This window comes from Siphateles boraxobius, unplaced genomic scaffold (genome assembly GCF_051911475.1).
Source record: "Siphateles boraxobius isolate OS27281-9 unplaced genomic scaffold, OSU_SipBor_1 3, whole genome shotgun sequence".
Lineage (NCBI taxonomy): Eukaryota > Metazoa > Chordata > Actinopteri > Cypriniformes > Leuciscidae > Siphateles > Siphateles boraxobius.
In genome coordinates, this window is record NW_027508919.1 from 535,966 (window position 1) to 558,949 (window position 22,984).

General features: G+C 38.5%; 1 protein-coding gene across 1 annotated transcript; it reads right to left on the bottom strand.

The window, feature by feature from the left end:
* Positions 1–1,573: 1,573 nt before the first annotated feature.
* Positions 1,574–22,433, bottom strand: LOC143756688 (MORC family CW-type zinc finger protein 3). Its single transcript, XM_077247265.1, has 17 exons — positions 22,266–22,433; positions 22,099–22,171; positions 20,967–21,099; positions 20,614–20,834; positions 19,937–20,084; positions 18,381–18,537; positions 16,763–16,891; positions 16,455–16,574; positions 16,170–16,273; positions 14,618–14,788; positions 10,963–11,082; positions 7,303–7,377; positions 6,667–6,706; positions 5,865–6,019; positions 4,502–5,102; positions 3,156–3,406; positions 1,574–2,361 (listed from the first exon to the last, which is right to left on the bottom strand). Exons 1-17 carry the CDS (start codon positions 22,305–22,307, stop codon positions 2,199–2,201), a joined length of 2,703 nt encoding a protein of 900 aa, XP_077103380.1. The 5' UTR covers positions 22,308–22,433; the 3' UTR covers positions 1,574–2,198.
* Positions 22,434–22,984: the final 551 nt, after the last annotated feature.

The window sequence follows — 22,984 nt, forward strand, 5'->3', positions numbered from 1 at the left end:
CCATAACTTTTGTTGGTTGCAATTCGTAACCTCACCACTAGATGCCGCTAAAGAAAATAGAGAAAATTCTAGCACAGTGCCACAATAAACATTATGAAATGAGCCTTCACAATAGATGCTTTACAGTAAATTCTGTTAGAGAGATACATATGGCAATTTAACTGATCTATAAAACACCTTACCTGTTGAGTAATAAAAAACACCATCTCTGCATTGCTTTTACAACATTTAATCCCTCAGTTCTTGCCATCTCTGAAAAGCCAAGCTAATGTTGATTCTGGTTTTATTACGACCTCTGTCTCGTTCTCTTTTTGTCAGCAGACTCTCCTCTGTTTTTAAAGGGGAATTATGCAGTTTTTTAGCTTAACTGAACAGCTTTGGAGTCATTGGAATGGTTATATGACTTTTTTCGGGTTGAATGGTGGCCGTCTCGCCCCCCTCCCCCTCCCATGGTGCCTGTGAGTAGAAAAACCGCACTTGCAACTTTGGGCCGGCGGCCTCAGCGTCTGGATGTATCGCGTGATATCGGCTCCGCGATGTAACGAATTGCTTTACTGCATCGCACACATATAAGCATAGATATATACACATATCTATGACATATAAGAAGCAGAAAGCTAGAAAAGCATTGTCGGAGGAACAGAGAAAGAGGAAACGGCAGACTGACCGAGCGAGGAGTCAGACACGAGTAAATATCGGACCTGCGTTTTCAGAATGGAGAAAAAAATGAAGATATCGCGATCGGAAGAGTCTAGAAAAATTAAACGAGAATCTGACAGCCTGAGGAACCGGACAAGAGTCCCACTCGGTCAGGCTTTCACTGTTAAAGTTGATTCCTGCGATTATCATGAGAACAGTTGTCAATGTCTCACATAATTATCAGGACATAAATAAGCCTACACGTTGTAAATACTGTAAATGAGCGCAATTTGCAAACCATAAAGATAAATTGCAATAATCATGTCTAACGACATCATAATGGACATTGTTACGAAATAATGTGACGTACATGTAACTTTATTGATGTCATCTGGCATTTTGTAATGTTTACAGTGTTGCGTGAGTGGTATTTACCACAGTAACGTTAAATACAAGTACTCTACAGCGACTCTAGGGGGCGATGTTTGTCAAAAACGGAATTCCTGCATAGTGTGCCTTTAAACGGGTGATTTCCCGGAGGTTGTAGATTTAGTCCTCGACGACAAACTTTCTCACTCGTTGTGATAACTTATCTCTGTCACTGCCACACCAGACACGCGTCAAAGCAGCCGCAGCAAAGTTACTCTGTTTACGAATATGAGACGCACACAGGTGAGTGACGCATGTACGCAATATCCCAATGCAAACCCATCCTGTCAGGTCTAAAATATAAACACTTATAAAAGGCTTAGCATAGTGAAAAAAACCTTTTGGAAGAAGGATTGATGATGTTGACTCATTACTTACATTTTCTTAATTAAACAAAAAAGTTACAGTGAACCTTTAGCACCTTATTGCATAGTCTTCAAGAGGACGACAAACCTTGTAATCGTAGTCATGATTGAAAATATATGTGCCAAGAAACCTCTTAATAAACAACAACACTGATGACTTTTATTATATGATGAACAAAAGGGAATTGACTGACAGTTCAAATAAAAGATGTGGCGTCGCATAAGTATCCGTTTGTAAAATTAGACCATCAGTTGTTACAAAATTGTAAAAAAAAAATATATATATATATATATATATATAGAAAAATAATAATACTAAAAAAGTTTTTTATTACAAGCTCTTAAAGAACAGCAGGTTTAAATATGTACAAGCATAAAAGCTGCATGTGTCAAGGATAAAAGAGCAATGCTGCTGAAATGTGTGTGAAACCTCAAGCGTTTGTGACATGATTGTGAAAGTACTTTGACTTTTGAAAGCACTGGAGAGACAGCAAGCTTTTTTTTGTCAGATGCATGCATGCAAAATTAGTTTTAGAAATGTCTGATGCATTAAACATCAAGGCTCATACGCCTGTGCATATTGTTGCAAAGCCTCTCTATGAGAATTCATCAGCTTTCAGAATAATTATATGTATGAATGTATTTGTGTGTGAAATGTAGCTTTAACCTGCCATAGAAGTTGTTTTTAATGCTGGGCTTTGCATGCACCACTGCTGCGGTGACCTGTCGGTCTTCAAGCTGTCCTTCTGCCTTCTGATTGGCTTGTTATTGGCTGATCAGGTTGTTGGCCTGTATGATCTGCTGAAGGATGCTGTCTACATCAATGGTGTCGTAGCTGATTCCCTGCATATCCAGGTCTGGTAGGATGGAGGATAGTAATGCAACCACGTTTCGCCGGATGGACCGCAGCCTCTCCAGAGTCACACTGCTGTCCGGGAGGAACAACAGAGAGACGCTCAAATACAGGAAAAATACACTGTGCCGTTCGGAGTTTGGGGTTGGTACGATTTTTAATGTTTAATGTCTCATATGCTCACGAAGGATGCATTTATTTGATGGAAAAAATACAGTAAAAACATATTAAAATACTTGTTTTCTATTTGAATGCATTTTTAAAATGTGATTTATTCCTGTGATCAAAACTGAATTTTCAGCATCATTACTCCAGTCTTCAGTGTCACATGATCCTTCAGAAATCACTATAATATGATGATCTAATAACTGATGCTCAAGAAACATTGATTATTGATTGTCTATTACATGATTATTATCAGTGTGGAAAATAGTTGTTCTGTTTCATATGTTTGTGGAAACTCTGATGCATTTTATTTCAGAATTCTTCGATGAATAGAAAGTTCTAAAGAATTAATTTAAAGCATTTATTTGACAATCTTTTGTAACATTCTAAATGTTTTTTTTTCAAATAATGCATCATTGCCAAATAATATATATGATACGAATTGTATGTGTGTGTATATATATATATATATATATATATATATATATATATATATATATTTCTTTTTTTATTGACTTTTTTTATTATATTTAATTCAATTCACAGTGCTGTAAAATGTATTAATCAAATCTAACATAAAGGTTTTTATATATATAAGTGCATACACACAGTATAAATACACATGGTCAAAAAAAAATTTCAAACACAATACCAGTTTTAAAGCTGTTTTGTAATGATTGACACACACACACACACACACACACCTGTTGTACGTGAGGTTGGGTGTGTTGGTGCTCTGGTCTCTCCTCTCTTGCATGTCTCTGTCTGTTTGTGTCACGCGGTTCAGCAGTGTGTGTCTCTCAGGTCCAGTGGACCGCGACTGGTTCTCCTCCTGGAGTTTGGCTAACGTCTTCCTCCAGTACAGCTCGTCTCTGGGACTCGTCTCCGCCTCCTGTTGGATCGGGGATGAACTGCTCCGCTGCGCCGGAGACCTGTTCGCCTGTTCCTCAGATTTCTGCTGATTTAAAGGTGTTTAAAAAGGTTTGTACGATTTTGAATTACACACGTTTTGTACTCTGATTAAAAACTACAGTGTCTTACTGATTTCAATGATTCACCGATATACTCCAAATTGAATTAATGACTCAAAATTATTAACAAATGAATAATTAATGACAAATTATACAACTACTATGAGTATATCAAACTCAAATACATACAGTACACTCACATTAAGTGTTATGTACTAGATAGCAAATCTCAACTGTCTGATTGTTATTTTGCCAAGAAATGTAAACTATTAAAAGTTGGATATATAGTACATCTTACTTTACCAGCATATATACAGTATACTATATAGCAAATCTCATTTGCATTAACGTTTATTGTTATGGCCACAAAATGTAAACTTTATTATCGCAGTTATATATAAAGTTGGATAAAAATGATACATACACGTAAAGCGATATATACACTATATAGCAAATCAAAACGGCCTGATTTTTAATTTAGTTGCAAAATGTAACTATATTCTCACCCAGCTCTTTATATAAAGTTGGATATATAAGTGTGTTCAACGTTTTGTTGGATAAATCACAACTGTTTGAATTGCTTGTATCTTGTATAGTTTAGCTTTAATCTGCTCAATGCAACAAGGCATGAAGATATTAAGATACTATAAACATTAACGGTAACACTTTACAATAAGGTTCATTAGTTAATTACCTAAGTTAATATGAACTAAGAATAATCAATACTTTTTCAGCATTTATTAATCTTAGTTAATATTAATTTCAACATTTACTAATACATTATTAAAATCAAAGGTTGTATTTGTTAACATTAGTAAATGCACTGGGAACAGACAATAAACAGCTGGATTTTTATTAACTAACATTAACAAAGATTAATAAATACTGTAACAAATGTATTACTCATTGTTAGTTAATACATTAACTAATGTTAACTAATGAACCTTATTGTAAAATGTTACCACACTGACATCATGATTTTCTGTAAAGCTGCTTTGAAACGATGTGTATTGTGAAAAGCGTTACACAAATAAATTTGACTTGTCTCTAAACTCTCTTAAAAAGCATTTTAATTTTACCTGACAAACAGAAAGTTCCTCGGTTGACATCGCATTCAGTCTTTCAGCGTTTTGCTCACATGACACCGAATTCCCATTTTGCGCAAGTCGCTCCTCAACCGCGGTGACATCAGAAGGCCCGCCCCCTTCTGCCTCCGTTACCATGGCAACCTCGGGCTCGCGGATGCCCAGGATCCGTTTTAAGCGCTTGGCTTCCCGCTCCAGCTGAGCGAGTCTCTGAACGAGAGCGGCTCGATCCGAACCGTCGGTCGGTAACGGGGACACGGGCTGAAACCCCGAGCGGCTGAGAGGAGTGACCACCACCGTCTGAGCCGTGGTCATGGAGGAGTGCGGAGAGAGCGGGTGAAGCGGGATCCTGGGCTGGTCTTTGGGCATCTGTGGCCCCTGAGACGTGTGATGCTCCACGGGGCCCTCGAGATGAACACTGTCCTCCTGAGACGTCGAATCCACTGTTGGAGATGTGTTGGTGTTCGTCTCTGATCCGTCATGCGTTTTGTCGGGTGTTTCGGGCTCTCCATCAAACGGGACGTCTGGAGATCCAGCATGGTTTGGGGATTTATTGCCCTTTTCAGAGGGTGAACATGGTTCTTTTCTTCTTTTTCTAAAAAATAAGTTGGCAAAATGAGTAAAAAGTTAATTAAAACAAGATTTTCTGATGCCATGGAAGCCAAATTATGATGATTCCCCTTTCTGGGATCCACTAAATTGTAAAGGAAGCTTTATATTTTCATGTATTAAGACACACGTATACTGTAATAAATGAAAAGAAATATTATAATGTGCAAAATATTTAGATTTTAATAAGTTAAAAACTGTATTTAGTTAATCACTATATTCTATCTTCCCACCATTATTATTATCAGTACAATAAAATAAATCTCAAGACTTTAAAAAGCAGAATGAAAAGTAGACATTTTTACACAATTTTTTCTCTTGAATAATAATGTAAAATTATATACATATATATATATATATATATATATATAAAATTTATAATAATTTATACATAGATCATTTATATATGTACATATATATATATACATTTTAAAAAAAAAAATTTTAATTCAATTATTTTAAAATTGAAAAAAAATAATGTTACTTTTTTAGTTTTAAATATAGTTCAATACATTTTAATTTCATTTTACATTTTTTATTTCATTTTAAATACTAAATTGAAATTTTAATTGAATTCAATTCATAGAGGGTCTTCATTTTGTCAGCGCCACAGTAACATGAGAGAGTTTGTTAAGCATGTTACATGAAATCTAATGCATTGACCAAGCATTTGCGTCTGCGTGTGTGTGATGAGATGAGAGATTCTCAAACACACATTAGTGCCTGTAAATGTGTGTATCTGTCGGACCTCGGGGAGTGTGAAGACTCTTCCTCTTCTGTGACTCCATCCTCATCTGTATCCTGTGTATCTGTCGTCATGGCAACGGTGACCTCATCCTGTTTGCTCACTGATGTAGATTCAGATAGCCCTCTACAGAGAGTTCGCACTGGGCTTTTAGTCATCTACAACACACACACACACACATACTTTTTATAGTCCGAAGTGAGAGCATTGTGTCAAAACCAAAAAGAGAAGTGGAGTTTCACATTAATGTAGATAATTTCTATAAATGCCTCTGTTGGGCCACAGAGATAGAACTGCAGCCATGAGAACCATCTAAGTCAAAACAGTAGTGCTCTATATATATATAATGTATGTGTGTGTGTGTGTGTGTGTGTGTATAAAATAGGGTGGTTTCTAGATGCATTAACTATAAATTATTTATTAAAAACAGCCAAATTAATTTATATATTTATTTATTCAGCCTGACTGCAGTTTAACTATAAATTATGGGCCGCTTGGCAAACTACAGTATCAAAGTACTGCAGTTTCCCCAACATTGTTACACACACCTCAATTTATGTTTGCATAGGCAAAGTTCTCGCATTCACACTCGTACGCGTTATCTTTCATATCTGCCATATGCAAAAGAGGATAGCCACACACAACCTAGAGAAAACATTTATATAGACCAAACACACACACAACTAAGTCAACAAGCCCACAACGTCTGAGATCACACCCGGATACTTGTGAGAAGTCAGAAACCAAAGTTCCTGTCCTTAGAAATAAGTACTTCATCATCAGACTCAGAAATAGAGGTGTATACCTCCATAGATCTTCCTCTTCTCTTGACTGAGGCATGTTCCCTGCGCAGAAGAAAACAGCAGTTTAAAACACTCACACACACACACAAACACACACTAACCCGACTCCTAAACCTACCCACCACACAGAACTTTCTATATTTTTACATTTGGTCCCCACAATGTAATATAAACCTGTACACTCACACAGATACACATGAACATGCAGACACTCACGCACAAATGCACAGACATAGGCATGCACACACACACACACACACACACACACACACACACACACATACATACACTCTCACACACATGCAAAAACTCACACACATATGCACACACATACACACGCAAATTCACACATGCCCACACACACACACACAAACACATACATACACTCTCACACACATGCACATGCACTCTCACACACATGCAAACACTCACGCACATATGCACACACATACACACGCACATTCACACATGCTCACACACATACACACACACACACACACACACACACACACACACATACATACATACACACGCTCACACACATGCAAACACTCACACACATATGCACGCACATTCACACATGCTCACACACACAACACCACTAGTGTAAAGTATAGAGACATTTATAGTGTCTTAACTGTTTTTTGAGTTTTTTTGCATAGCTGGGTGTGACGACAGCGTTCTCTTCTGTTTCCTCCGGTAACAAACAGCTCCTAGACAACAAAAACGCAAGAATAAATAAGACTGTGGTTTAGTGCATGCTATGCAGTTAACACTACTGCTCACAAGTCTGGGGTCAGTAATATATTTTTTTAAAGAAAAATGGACACTTTTATTCAGCAAGGATGTGTCAAAGTGATCAAAAGTGACAGTAAAGACATTTATAATGTTACAGAAGATTTCTGTTTCAAATAAATGGTATTTCCACAAAAATACATCTGTTTTTTCAACATTGATAATAATCATAAATTATTCTTGAGCATCAAATCACCATATTACACTGATTTCTGAAGGATCATGTGACACTGAAGACTGGAGTAATGATGCTGAAAATTCTGCTTTTATCACAGGAATAAATTACATTTTTAACATATATTCACATAGAACACTGTTTTAATTTCGATTTCCTTCTCTGTGGGCCTCGAGTGAGTTCACTAGTGTAACAGCGAAGCGCTTCTGTGCTGTACGTCACACGCATCACACACATGACCAGCGTCGGCCAATAGTGAGCCTGCGTTTGACGTAGCTCTACGCAATCACACTACGTTAACTGACTAGAGACCCACAGAGAAGGAAATGAATAGTTGAAATAAAGTCGTTATTTATGTTTGTTTTTGCGCACAAAAAGTATTCTCGTCGCTTGATAAACTTAAGATTGAGCCACTGTAGTCACTTGGACTATTTTAACGATGTCTTTAATAACTTTTCGGGGAACAAGTGTCAATCCCTCAGAAGCCTATGGAGGAGTGATCCAGCTCTCAGATTTAATCAAAAATATCTTAATTTGTGTTCTGAAGATGAACGAAGGTCTTACGGGGTTGAACAACATGAGGGAAAGTAAATACTGACAGCATTTACATTTTTGGGTGAACTATCCCTTTAATGTTCGTTCACACCGCCGCCGACTTGAGCTTCCAAAGCTACCGGAAGTCATTCATTTTCAATGGAAGCTGGCTTCTCTGAGCTGCGAGGAGCGTCAAATCCATCAGCGTCGCGTTTTGGGCGTTTTGAGCGTCAATCAGAAAGTTGAAAGTAGCTCAACTTTATGGTAATGAGCTATGACGCGGTTCAGCGGCAAGCAGCGGCAAAAGCCAGCAACCAATCAGAATATAGACGTCCTCCACGCTGGCTGATTCCAGAGAAACATACCATGTAAACTTTCGTTCCTACCAAAACATTAGTTCCGAGAAAATGATGGAGAAGCTAACCATCACTGTTGCTGGGTTTCCTATCATTTATGATATCACGTTTGTTTGCATATAACATAAGCATATATTTAAGATCACTAAATTCGAGGCTTCTGGTCATTCCGAGGATATCTAAGTCCACTAAAGGAGGGAGGGCGTTCTCACATTAAGCTCCTAAACTCTGGAATAGCCTTCCTGATATTCTTCGAGACTCAGACTCGCTGTCCCAGTTTAAAACTAGATTAAAGACGCATCTATTTAACCAAGCATTCGCTTAATGCTTACCTTTTATACTACTGCTGAATCATTTTGAATGCATTAACCTTATGAACATCAGCTATGCTAATTATTTCCCATCTGCCTTTCTGCTGGAGGTAAATAGCGTTCGTCAGCTCCAGTTTGTATCCAGCCTCTCACGGAGACTTCAGATGCCCCAACACCTGTGATGAGATGATTTGACGCCTGTGAAGAGACGACTCAACGCCGGCGATATGTTATGCCCTAAATTAATACATGATTAACTGACTGTATTTTTCTATGTACATTTCCGAAATGCACTTTCTGTAAAGCTGCTCTGAGACAATGAAAAGCGCGTATTGTGAAAAGCGCTATACAAATAAATTTGAATTGAATTGATTTGAATATAGATAACGGTCCTGGAGGGTGTCATGAACCCAAAATCTCCGAGTCCGACGTCTTCTCCACAAATAAAATACAGCAGCACCAAACACAACAACTTCGCGATTATCCTTGATCCAGTGATTCACGTTTGAGAATGAGCACAACTTTTATTTGAAATATTTACGAACGCTCGTTTCAAGCGGGAATACAATTCATTTGTTCACGGTAACACCGATTTGACCAATTGCACTAATGCAAATAATAATGCAAATAATAATAATAATAATAGCTAATAATTCTTTTTTTCCCCCGATCAAATGTGTCCAAAACGGTTATAAAAATGCTGTCATTATAAAATGTTTCTTCAATATATCGCTTGTTTTTTCTGTTTATTAAATTTAATGTTGTGACACTTCTCTTCTCCCTGCTACGTCAGAGCGGCCAAAGCGTCAACAAGCTTCCCCGTACTTTTTGACCCCTAAAATCCACTGAATCCGTCTACGGCGCGGAACGTCTGCGTCGCGGATGCCGCAGCTAATCGCAGCCATTATAGTCAATGCTCTAAAGTCCACCAGCTGCGGACGCAGCGCGTCTCAGAAGCGTCCCAGAAGCGGCTCTCCACGCCGCTTCGCTAAAGATAGGCGCCTAGTCTATTTTTAACGGACCCGCGTCCAAGCCGCACCGTGAATACAAAATAAAAGTCAAAAAACACAATCTCAAAATAAACACCCTGTGGAGACTCCGCATCCCTACAGTTTGGACAACAATGCCTCTGATTGGATACCAAGTAGGAAATAACAACAGAAAAAACTAATAGAAGGAATTCACTTAATTAAGTAACCCACTTACCCATTGTAGAAGCACAAAGAGGAAAATTGAAGAAAAAAATCAATAAGGTAGCACAATTAACTGTCTGCTCCTGAGCCAAAAGAAGACAAATGAACAACAAATAAACAACGCTCGGATTCTGAGGAAAAATGAAGACGTCACCAACGCTCCGCTGCTGAAACGCGTCTGAGACGCTTCCAGTGGACTTTGACGCCGAGCTAGGGACGCATCAAAAACGTGGCGCTGACGTTCCGCGACGTAGACGGATCCAGTTGTTTTTTAGGGGTGACAAGCGTCCTTGACAGGGCGGCCAGAGCTTCTTTGTCGCTCAAGTCGGCGGCGGTGTGAACGTACAGTTAAGCCAGTTTGGTGTAAAAATACCTTAACTATAGGCATTCTGATCGAATAACTGCAGTGAATAAGTGAAGAAAAGGATTCTGTTAGGGATTGAACACTAATGTACTACTACATTCTGTGTTTCAAAAAATACCATGTGAAACATAAATGTGCTATGTTGTCACATGACCTCACTGTTTATCACACGATCTCATACCGTTGCATGTTAATTCAGCAAGCCAGGTCCACTTATTTCTGAAACAAATATTAGTTTTCTTTTTCTTTTGGTCCTTCTTGTGGTTTTGTCAGTTTAATCAGATAACAAATCATTATAGAGATTAAAAAAGTTTATATAATATTCGCAGATCATTTGTCACATGGAAATTGACATGTCAGGTTGAGCGCATTGCATTGTGGGATAGACGATTTCATTCCCACAGTGTGCTCTGGTTGAACGCAGGGTCATCTGGGTACTTCATGCACTCAGAAAAATTGCTTATTGTGCATGGACTTCCTTATTGCACACAGTAAACATAGTGAACATCTAGCACGTGTTGAATAGGCTACTAGTATTGCGTTCTGAATTTCAGATGTGCACAGACTGACCGTAAGCGTGGTATGGGGTGCATGCAGCATCTGAACGGATCAGGGACACTTCCATCGAACAGGTGAGTGGCGATTCCTCTCCATTTCAAACACTCCTCACACTGAATCCACGTCACATCCCTTTGGACAGAAGAAACCCGTTAATACAGCAGCTGCTTAGAGATTACTCTGAGGAGATATTGCACGAAATGCTGCAGGTTTGTTCATATGTTGATGTATTTCCAGTTGAAACAGAAAGTTGGGGCTTGTCCCTTTTAAAAAACAATAGCCACTAGCCATTAGTTCAACCATGATTTATTGCATGTGGTGTGGAGTTTTGCAGGGATGACACATCTTTATAATCCAAAACCCAGAAACAAGATGCATTTTAGCACTTCTGGTTCCATCCTCTTGAAGTCAATGGGGTTTTTGTAATGCGTTTTTAATTAAAGGGGTGGTTGATTATGATTTCACTTTTCTAACTTTAGTTAGTGTGTAATGTTGCTGTTTGAGCATAAATAACATCTGCAAACTTACAACGCTCAAAGTTCAAAGCAAAGGGAGATATTTTCTTCTACAGAAATCGCTTTTTAAGGACTACTGCGACTACAATGAGCTTCTTCACGGGTTAGTGACATCACCAACCCTAGAATTTACATAAACCCCGCCCCCGAGAACGCGATTTATAGATTATCATGATAGAATATGCTAATCAATGACTAGAAGCTAACTACACATAAGCTACATAAATTCATCAACTAACCATTCAGAAATGATGTCTACATGTTGTCACTTCCTCTTGAGTCTCTCCATCTTTGTTCGACTCCGGTTTGAACATTAAAGGCTAAAAGTTTTTGAAATGTTCAGTGGGTGTCTGTGAGAGGTAATCGGAGCTGCTAACACACACACACACACACACAAGTTCTTGAAGCTCCGCCCTCTGTGCCGGGAGCAGCAGCTCATTTGCATTTAAAGGGACACACACAAAAACTGCGTTCTTGCTCACCCTCAAAAAGTGACAATTTTAACATGCTATAAAAAGTTATCTGTGGGGTATTTTGAGCTAAAACTTCACAAACACACTCTGGGGACATCAGAGACTTATTTTACATCTTGTGAAAAAGGCATTATAGAATCCCTTTAAATTGGAATCCCTTTCATGGATTTGATCAACTGGTCTCTCAACGCAATTGACACCATCTTCTCGACGAGAAGCTTGGGTTCGGGGGAACCTGACTGCCCTGCCGGGACGTTCGCAGCTGGCTACACGATGGACGCGTGGGAGAGGTGGCGGGTCGTGTGTCTGGCGTCTCTTTCCGTGGAGGACGTTGAAGATATCTACCTATTCGGCACCATGATAACAGGTCTTCTGCTGATTGGATTAGGCATTGCCCTGGTTTATCGAGGAATTAAGAAGACGGTGACAGGTGTCCAAAGCCCCACAAGGCTGCCCGTCATGATTTAAGCGTAATGCAGACCTGTCAGCACTCAGACTGGGTCTATGAACCAAAATACGGATAACATCATGGAGAAGCTCACAGCTTTGCAAAGGCAAATGGATCGTTTCGGAGACCAAAATGGACCAGGAGAATAGCCGTGTAAATTGAATGCGGCTACTTGCCCGAAGACCAAACAATCCCAATCTTATCTGTTTTCGGCCGCCCTCAACCAGCACTGGCCTGGGCCAAGGCCGCTGTTGGAACAACAACTCTCCCGAAAGAGCACTGCAGTGAGCCGCTCTTGCGTTCCTTGCCCGACTCCCCAAACACCTGGTGATTGTTGACTCTGTATGGGACCTGATCAAGGTTGTCTCCATGGCAACTTGCTGTGTATCGCTATGACAATCCTGCGGACTGAGGCACCTAGATTATGATGCCAGGCATAGCGGCTCTCCAGGCCTACACACACATGAACTTACATATATACACAGATATGCACCCGCTCCACACCCCATCCCTCGCCTTCGCCACTTTGTACCCCCAGTCTGACAGGCGGGTTTGTGACCAGCGCCGAGAATGGCTGCAGGACCGGATGACTGCTTGCCTGGGCTGGGCTACCTCCATCCCCCAGTCCCCACCCTTGTTGCAAGTCCTCCTCACCTCTCCTCATGTCATGCTGTATTTCTCCTCTTGAAATTTCTCACTTGTGAGACTAATAAAGGCATTATCTTATCTTAAGTCAATGGGGTTTTTGTTATGCGTTTTTAATTAAAGGGGTGGTTGATTATGATTTCACTTTTCTAACTTTAGTTAGTGTGTAATGTTGCTGTTTGAGCATAAACAACATCTGCAAAGTTACAACGCTCAAAGTTCAAAGCAAAGGGAGATATTTTCTTCTACAGAAATAGCTTTTTAAGGACTACTGCGACTACAATGAGCTTTTTCACGGGTTAGTGACATCACCAACCCTAGAATTTACATAAACCCCGCCCCCCGACAACGCGATTTATAGATTATCATGATAGAATATGCTAATCAATGACTAGAAGCTAACTACACATAAGCTACATAAATTCATCAACTAACCATTCAGAAATGATGTCTACATGTTGTCACTTCTTCTTGAGTCTCTCCATGATTGTTTGACTTCAGTTTGAACACTAAAGGCTAAAAGTTTTTGAAATGTTCAGTGCGTGTCTGTGAGAGGTAATCGGAGCTGCTAACACACGCACACACGAACACGCACACACACACACACACACACACACACAAGTTCTTGAAGCTCCGCCCTCTGTGCCGGGAGCAGCAGCTCATTTGCATTTAAAGGGACACACACAAAAACTGCGTTCTTGCTCATCCTCAAAAAGTGACAATTTTAACATGCTATAAAAAGTTATCTGTGGGGTATTTTGAGCTAAATCTTCACAAACACACTCTGGGGACATCAGAGACTCATTTTACATCTTGTGAAAAAGGCATTATAGAATGTGGTGAACACTAGTGTTTTTGACTTCTGCCGATTGTATTTATACTTCAATATTCATATCAGGATGAGCAAACTGTCATAAACTTTTGTTGATCACAGAACTTATTTTCTGCAATAATCCAAAAGCCAATGGAAAAATCCTATTGGGCTTTGTCAATCCTGCTGTAAAATCCAGCATTACTGATGTTTTGCATGCAAAGGATACATTACATTTTATTGTTTTGCAAATATTATGGCAATGTTACTTTTAAATGTTCTCTGAACATTCTGAAACAAGTAGTAACATTTAAAAAAAATTGTTAGATAAATCATAAACCTTGATACAAATGTGTGATCAATCATGCGAGTCGCATTGCTTTAGCTGTTGCATGGTTTACTCACAGACATCACAGATGTATTGCTGCTATAAACCATGCTATCACTTTAGCCACGTGATTAACAGTTTCACGTTTCTCAGCGCTGCCCACCTGCATTTAACAGCTCAACTCGACCTCTGTCATCACAAGACGCTTTTTCTGTGAGTGTTTTCTGTGATGCATGTATGTGCGAGGTTTGTGGTCTAACAGACAAATAGTCAGTTTTTGGCGAGCCAAGTTGCACTATCTCTCATTTTTTACCCACAAACCCACGTTTCAGAGAGGCTGGTGCTATTCTGGCCATCTGACAGACAGATGGTTCAACTCTCACCAACAGAGCAAAGTCAGTATGAGAAAACTGTTGTGTGAAAATTTTTGGAGGAAAACAATCATACACTTCTTGTTCTTCCTCCTCTTCCTCTTCATCATCCTCTTCCTCGGTTTCCTCAGTATCACCTTCTTTGCTTCTTCTCTCTAAGGCTTGAAACTCTCTCTCTTTTGCTTTCTTTTCCTTCTTTTCACGCCAGTAGTCATTCAGTTTGAGACCAAGAGCAGCTAGTGTAAGTCTATGAGAAAAGCAGGAAAAAATGCAGTTTAAATGGAAATATGAATATAAAAATGACAAAAATACAATATATGTATTTAATATATGTATACATTAAATATATATATTGTATGTATGTATATATTAGTGCTGTCAAATAATTAATCACGATTAATCACATCTAACATAAAAGTTTTTGTATGTTTATATACACATCACACATGTGTATATATATATATATATATATATATATATGTGTGTGTGTGTGTGTGTGTATACAAATACGTTTACACCAACATTTTATATATTTACAAACTTTTGTTAGATGCCATTAATCGCGATTAATCGATTTGACAGCACTAATGGCTGTATACTCAATTAAAAATACTTTATATTAAATATATAACAATTTTTATATTTTACTTTTAATATTTTAAAGTTGATCACAACATATGTTGCATATAAATTATAAATATTTTATATAAAATTTATATAATTTTTTTTAAATTATATTTTATTGTATTTTACTTGTAATATTTGCAAGTTGATCACAACATATCTGTTGCATATTATATATATATATATATATATATATATATAAATTAAAAATATTTTTTTTATTAAATATAAGATCATTTTTTTTCTATTAAATTATATAAAATAATTTTTTTATAAAATAAAAAATTATTAAAACAAAAATGTACATACATTTCTTTGACTTATATAGTTAACTGTTTCATTTTCAAGCTTACCGTAAAACTTCAAATAATAGTCCGGGCTTTTATTTTCGCCAAATCGTCGAACTGCACCGGCTTGTATTTGAGACAGGCGTCTATATGAGACAGGCCTTTATAATTTAGTGTTGAGATGTTGTTCATTGAGATGTTGTTCCTAGAGTCTCTAATCTCTAAAAATCTCCAAATGCTCCACGTGAAACTGCGGTCTTCCTACCTTTTACTATCCTGTCAATTGATTTTGATTAATATGCGCGAGGGAGAGACAGCAAGACAGTATTTACCCAAACCTGTCGCCACACCAGGCGTGTAAAAGAGACAGGCGTCTATTTGGGACTCGGATATTATTTGAAGTTTTACGGTATTTGTCATGTATGCAAATGTCAGTCACAATTTGCACATTGAAATCCTTAGATTTCAATGAGGCTCAGGCATTCTACAGTAGTGCAATATAAACAATACAATACAATTTAGGGTAAAAATATGCAAAAAATATATATGTTTGTATGTTTGCTTTGTATATTAAATCATTAGGATGTGTAGTAAGTACTTAAACCCCTTGTTTTGAATCTGAATCTAGTGAGAATGTCAATCCGGCATTCAAATGAGGATCTATCCGAGCCGTGTGGCGTCGCAAGTTAAAGTTAATGGTGAGCAGCTGAAATGCACCTGTACTCTTTGGTGTACTCAAAATCCTGCTTGTTATGAGCGGGTTTGAGGAAGTTACACTCAATCACTCCGATGACCCCGACCCCTGACCTTTGACCTGATGACTTAAAGGAGAGAGAGGAAGTGATGAGTCAAGGACAATGATACTTACACCAAATGGCCAGTTATTGTCTTAAAATTCAGTTTTTTGCACAATATCAGTGAAATCTTGAGGAATGGATGATAATAAAATGAAATGTATAACAGGCATTCTAGCTTTTTTGTGCAGATTAATGAATCCAGTACCTTGATTTGGCAGCCAACTTTCTCATGGGCCTTTATCAATCTGTTTTTATGGTACATCATAATTCCAAAGTGATCCTTGTTTTTCAGGTTGAATCCAAAAGTTATTTTCACTCTCTCGTTCTGAGCGGTTGCATTTAAAGAAAACGTACATGTCTAAATGAGCTGGACTGGGGAACGATGGGAAAAGACATAGAAACCATAACAAATAACCAAACTAAAACAATGATAATTACATTTTCAGTTGATTCACATAACCTGCTTTGGGTGTAAAACACAGAAACACAGTTTTGAGGGGAATGTAAGGATACAATGAATTGGGGTTTATAGACGTCGTTCTCAATCATTGACAGACTCTTGGCGACCAGCTTAGTCTGAACTTTCTTCTGTCTCAAAATGATCTGAATCCTGGGCTTCAGGTAAAGTATACTGAGATACGCCTGCAGTGACAGAGAGAGGAATTACAGTATATTTGTGTTAGTGTTCATGTTTAAAAGGCTCATATCAAACTGTCCTTGATCTTTTGAGTTAAAACACATATTCAAAAGTTCCTCCCTGGTCCAAAAAAAGAGCATTTATAGAAACTAAGCTGCAAAAACAACTTCCACGTTAGATTAATACATTAAAGTAACACTATGTAGTTTTTCAACCTTCATGATATATTTCCAAGACCCTTGTGATGGTACATCGACCTTCAATAGGTTAAATGACACGTCTGCCATAGCCTGACGTGGCCTGTATCGCTTTTACTGGCACTGTGTAACTTCGGGTTTCGGGTAGTAACCGGAGCACAAAAAGAACTACAAAATTCGACTGCTTTACGGCATACATAGTTTTTCTTCGTCTGAGATGTCTTTCATAAAATCATGAATCATACTCTACCTTGTCTGTGGCCATTGATGGTTCCAAAGCCGGTGCTGGATAAACAGTGAGCGTGCGCGTGCAGTTATTGGCTGTTTACATTCAGCCAATAACCCGTTCAAAACGCACGGCCATGTAAAACACCGGCAAAAACCTGAATATGCTCATATCCCGGATTTTAAAAACCCGGATATGATACCTGGGGTGCCCCTTTTCTAACCCGAATTTTTGGTCATGTAAACGCGTACCGGCATATCCCCATAATGATTTGTGTTCTGCGCATGTTCTATTCGCAAGGAATCTTGTTCTTTTGAGTAGAGGAACTTCTCGGCGCATACAAAAACCCGCGTGCAGTATACCGGAAGTAAACATGGCGAGACGCAGCACAGCATACTTTTAGAGCGAGGTCAGTACCAGCACCAAAGCGCAAACAAAGGCAATCGCTATCTGCCCCGAACTATTCATTATCCGCGTGCTGCTGCTGTTGTTGTTGTCTTTGGATACAGGAAAAAGAATCGGAAATGACGCTTATTGCGTCTTAAGGTTGTCCGTAAGTCCAGACGCTAACCGTGCGTCGCCATTTACATCGGGATATTGCAATTCCATGTATACAGGAGTAACTCTCTCTGCTCACGCATGTAAACGGGTTATTCCTAATGTTTCAGAAACCCAAATAGTGACCTTAACCCGACCATAACCCAAATATTGGCTGCATGTAAACGTAGTCACTGATCATGGAATTACCCCATGTTAGAAACATGTAAGAGCCATCAACTTTTGATGCTCACAGAGCTTATTTTCCACTATAATCCAAAAGCCAATGGAAAAATCCTATTGGGTTTTTGTCGAGGGAACCAGTTGATGCGAACTTATGTGCCGGGCTACAAAAATATCAAAATACACACAAAAATACACACACACACACATTTGCATTCACTGTAAAACAACCACAGACCATAAATATCAGGAAGTTTCTCGCTCTGTGGGCCATCTCTCTTTCTCTCTCACTCTCTCACTCTCTCTTTCTCTCTCTCTCTCTCTCTCTCTCTCTCTCTCTCGATCACTCACTCTGAGAGAAAACTCCATCTCAGGAACGTTGTTACTGTCTCTGCGCTGCCTGTAATCTCTCCTCCATTTTCCCTGCATCTCCTCCGTTCGGATCTCCGGCAGACGTATGTCCTCCGCATCGGTGTCAAAGTCAAACTCTGGATTTCCATCTTTATTTCTGTGGTACAAAATGGTAAAAGATTAGACTTCCATCATGCCAATCCTCAATTGCTAATTTCAAAACGTCATTTAAGAGCTAGTAATGGAGGCATTAGCCATTTATAGCAGAGTAATGCAGTTATTAGATAGAGAGAGAGAGAGAGAGAGAGAGAGAGACAGAGAGAGAGAGACAGAGAAGGAGAGAGAGAGACAGAGAGACAGAGAGAGAGACAGAGAGACAGAGAGAGAGATTAAGTGTGTGTGAATTACCTGAGTCTGTGCGTCTCTGAACAGTGTTTCTACTTATAGTAAAACTGTAAGTTTATCTGCTTCAAGAACAGCACTGTTATAACCTCGCTAGAGAGAAATGTCACTTTGGATAAAAGCGTCTGCTAAATTAATAAAGGTAAATTATTTTACTAAACTATTTTTCGATTTACTATATTTCTGTGTGAGTGTGTGTCCGTACTGTATGTGTGTGCATTTGAGTGGGAGAAAGAGAGTATGTGCTTTCTGTACATAATAAAGTGTAATTTTGTAGCGAAAAACATGGAAATAAATTGTTGTTTTTATCCTATTGTTTACTATATTTATTTGATTGGTCAGTGTGGTTGTGGGTTTTGCATCTTTTGCTGTTGTCGGCTGTAAGGACATTTGAAGAAACAGAAATCATTTGATGGAGTGATATGAAACTGTAATGCGGTCAAGACCTGCTGGAACTACTTTAGCCGTGAGTTTCACTGAAAATAACTGCACACCTTTCATCAACCAATCAGATTCAAGCATTCAGCAGCCGCACAGTATAACTTTGGTTTGACATTTAGAAAACGTTCAAATACAGAAGTGCATTTTCTCTATAAAGCACATTTAAAGTTTTATCCAAATCGACTTAAATTTACATTGCATTCAAGGTCACAGGTTATCACACCATATCAGTTTATCAGTATCATATAAAATATACTTGATTTTGTATTTAATCTAGCTAATAAACATTGGTACTTGGTAATTCGTCTTCTATGCATGTCTCTTCTTCTCTAGCTTGCTTTCTAATCTAGTTTTCTGATAAACCTGGCATTGGATATTACAAAATATTGTTGGCTTTTCGACAAATAGCATACTGATTGCTTAAATATGCTATTTGTTAGTTGAGAGAATTGCATGCTTTCTGGGTGTTTAAAATAACTTGATTTGTTAAACTAAGGAGTTCAGGGTTATATTCAAAACAAACACAAATCAGAAGTGTGTTGTTTCCTTCAGAGTCAGTGCACTCTCCTGTGCGCAACATTTAAAACACATGCAAATGAATCACGAGACTGAACATAATGCTTCTTCTGTCTGCATTTGCTCAGTGACATCACCTTCATCTTTCACTACGACTCTGGCACAAAGTAGGTAGAAAAGTGCACTGTGCCACAGACCTGCGGATGTTCCAGATGAGTATCTTGGTTCCTTTCTTTCCCTGTATGGAGTCCAGCTGCTCTTGTAGCTCAGACTCGCTCTGGAAGAGAGAATATTTCAGGATGGCTCTCAGACTGGCCTCCGAATCCTCCGTCACCACCAGCGTCTGTGAGATGCGAGTTAAGGGCCATGCTTTGATGGACATGAACATCCGCTTACAGTCTATATGCATTGAGTGCAAAACATGCAAAACAAATCCATGCATCTGATTTTTTTCTTTAGAATTGCTTACAGAAAAATGTTTGGTAACACTTTATTTTGATGGTCCCTTTTCAAACATTCTGTTAACTATAAGTAACTTTGCAACTACATGTTAACTAACTCTCATTAGAGTATTAGTGGACTGTCTGCTTCATATCTGCAAAATGTTCCTCCAGCAGACACTATACTGACTATAAGTAACTTTGCAACTACATGTCAACTTATTCTAACCCTAACCCTACCAGTCTACTACTACTCTACTAATACTCTAATGAGAGTTAGTAGACATGAAGGTGCAATGTTACTTATAGACAACAGAACGTGTTAAAGGGACCATCAAAATAAAGTGAAACCAAATGTTTAACTAGTCAAATCTTGGGCTGAGAGATCCGCTCTGGATTAAACGAATGAGTGTTTCTGCTGAACAGAAGGATATTGGTCTGTTGGTTGAAGGGGACGATGGGTACGATCACGGCCTGAGCTTTAATAGCCTGTAAGAAGCTTTGAGACAGCAAGCCTACGCTCTGACAGCCTCCGTTCTTCGTGAAGATCAGAGCATCTCGGCCCAGACGCATCGAGCCCGATTTAAATCCGTTTCCGTACACACCGATGGGCTGATGACTGCTTTTACTAGAGCCTTTCTCTGTGAACCCAAAACTGCAAAGAGAAAGAAAGATTCACCTTCGCCACCCTTAGAAATGCTTTCAGAAGGAACAGCACGTCTCTCCTCAACAAGATGCCTGATTTAAGGCGTCATTGGTGTGTGTGTGTGTGTGTGTTTTCACGCACCTGAGCATTTTGTGCAATTTGTTGGGCGTCATACCACTGCCATTGTCCATAAAACTGAGGCACAGCTGTTCTCTGAGCGTCACAACATCTATCCAGATGTTCTTGGCTGTGACGCCCGGGTCAGATGCATTATCTGCAACGAGAATTGAGATTTTTCAAATAATTTGAGAAAAAAATATGCGGTTGCATTATTGACATGCTCGATGTTTGCCTTACTTTTTTCTTTGGCAATGCAATTTGACATGAAAATTAATTTTTCCTTTTTTTTCTCTTAAACTGCAAGCGGTTGCGAAAAATGCAGAACTCTAAATATAACCTATAGTCTTCAAACTAAAACCAGACACACCAGTTTAACAGGATGTAGAGGGGAAACAGCACGTATTAAGACGGATTTTGTTAAACCTCATATCTTGATTATTAAGTGATGAAAGATAAGCACATTTCGAGATATTTCACCATCATCTCCATGTAATGAACGCCAGTTTCCTGTTTCTAACGGAACTGAGATCCGATCCTGAAAGTGTCACGTATTTCCATCAGCCTTTACCATAAACCATCTATCACAGTAGAGTAACCACAGGTGTAGCCTAATTCATCACTTTAACTGTCAACATGTTTCACAGTACAAAGTGATACGTTACTTTGTCTTAATTTTCAACACTATTTCTATAGTTTCCGCTTCTGTTTTGCTTGTAAAGTGTGCTTGTGCATCTCTCTTTGCATTAATGCAACTTTCTTTAATATTTATGCATTTGAAATTTATGCAAACAGGCTAACAGTATTACATTTTTATAAGAAAAAGCATTCGCTGTGAAACGAACCGATTACCTTAATTGCTTGCAACAGAACTTATTTTGTCATCAAGTGCAATGACACTCAGACATGTGTTAAGATCCACGCAGCCAGCGCAGTTACATTTGATAAAAATATCCAAAATGCATGAGGTTTGTTGAGTTTTAACATACCCTCCATTAATTATTATTAAAGCGTTATCTGTACGGTAGTTTGCGCGCAACAGGTGCGCATCTATTGTCTATGAGATTTCGCGGAAGTTTAAAGCGAAAGCATCATCGGTTCCTGACTAAAAGGAGTTTTTCCTGCGATCACAGAAATGCATGAGTGTTTCGCTCACCGATGAGTTCAGCGACCGCACTGAAGGGCCATGTGTGACTGGTGGAGTTGCTCTCCAGGTACGACGGGCTCATCTATAAAAAAAACATTACGCAATATAATACAAGTCAAGTATATGGTAGTGCGTGAGAAAGACTTTACTTTAGAGAAGATAAGAAAGATACACACAGAGCTCAGGCGGATCCCGTGTTCGCTCAGTCTCGCCATCATGAGGGTGAAAACACACGTCAGATGAGAAGAAGAAGAAGAAGAAGAAGAGATGATGGTTCATTCTTCCCCCGTGCAGCACGAGCGCTTCCTCCTTCTGTGTGTGTGTGTGTGTGTGTGTGTGTGTGACGTGACACTGCACACAAAGAGCACAGCTTTATCTACAGTTTTTTTCTTTTTCTTTTGAGTGCTGTGTCCTAGACCTAGCCCATATATCTTTAAAAAAAACAAAAACAAAGGACATGCAAATGTTTTTCCACATTTTTTAATCATAAATTTTGCTGATGTTTTGTAATTATATGTTAATATTATATTTTAATATACAAATGTGATTATTTATTTTTGTAATAACCAAACAGTGTGATACTAATATGTGTGTGTGTGTGTATTAGTATGATTATAGATAGATAGATAGATAGATAGATAGATAGATAGATAGATAGATAGATAGATAGATAGATAGATAGATAGATAGATAGATAGATAGATAGATAGATTAGAGATTATTTAGTAAGCATACATAAAAGGAAGAAATGGTCACAATCTTCATGACAAATTCAATAACACAAAATAATAGTCTGAAAAGCTGTAAATTTATTCACTATTAATAACAACCATAATAATAATATAGATAATATAGATATACAGGGTTTCAGGGCTTAAAGTCCTAAAAAAAAAAT

Excerpts from the sequence above, each read along its gene's own strand:
- LOC143756688 (XM_077247265.1), bottom strand. The coding sequence starts at position 22,307 with ATGATGGCGAGACTGAGCGAACACGGGATCCGCCTGAGCTCT. Across the intron at positions 20,085-20,613 it reads CCCCTTCAACCAACAGACCA|AGACGCTGGTGGTGACGGAG; the intron begins ATATCCTTCTGT and ends CTCGCATCTCAC. Across the intron at positions 14,789-16,169 it reads GAGTACACCAAAGAGTACAG|ACTTACACTAGCTGCTCTTG; the intron begins GTGCATTTCAGC and ends CTTTTCTCATAG.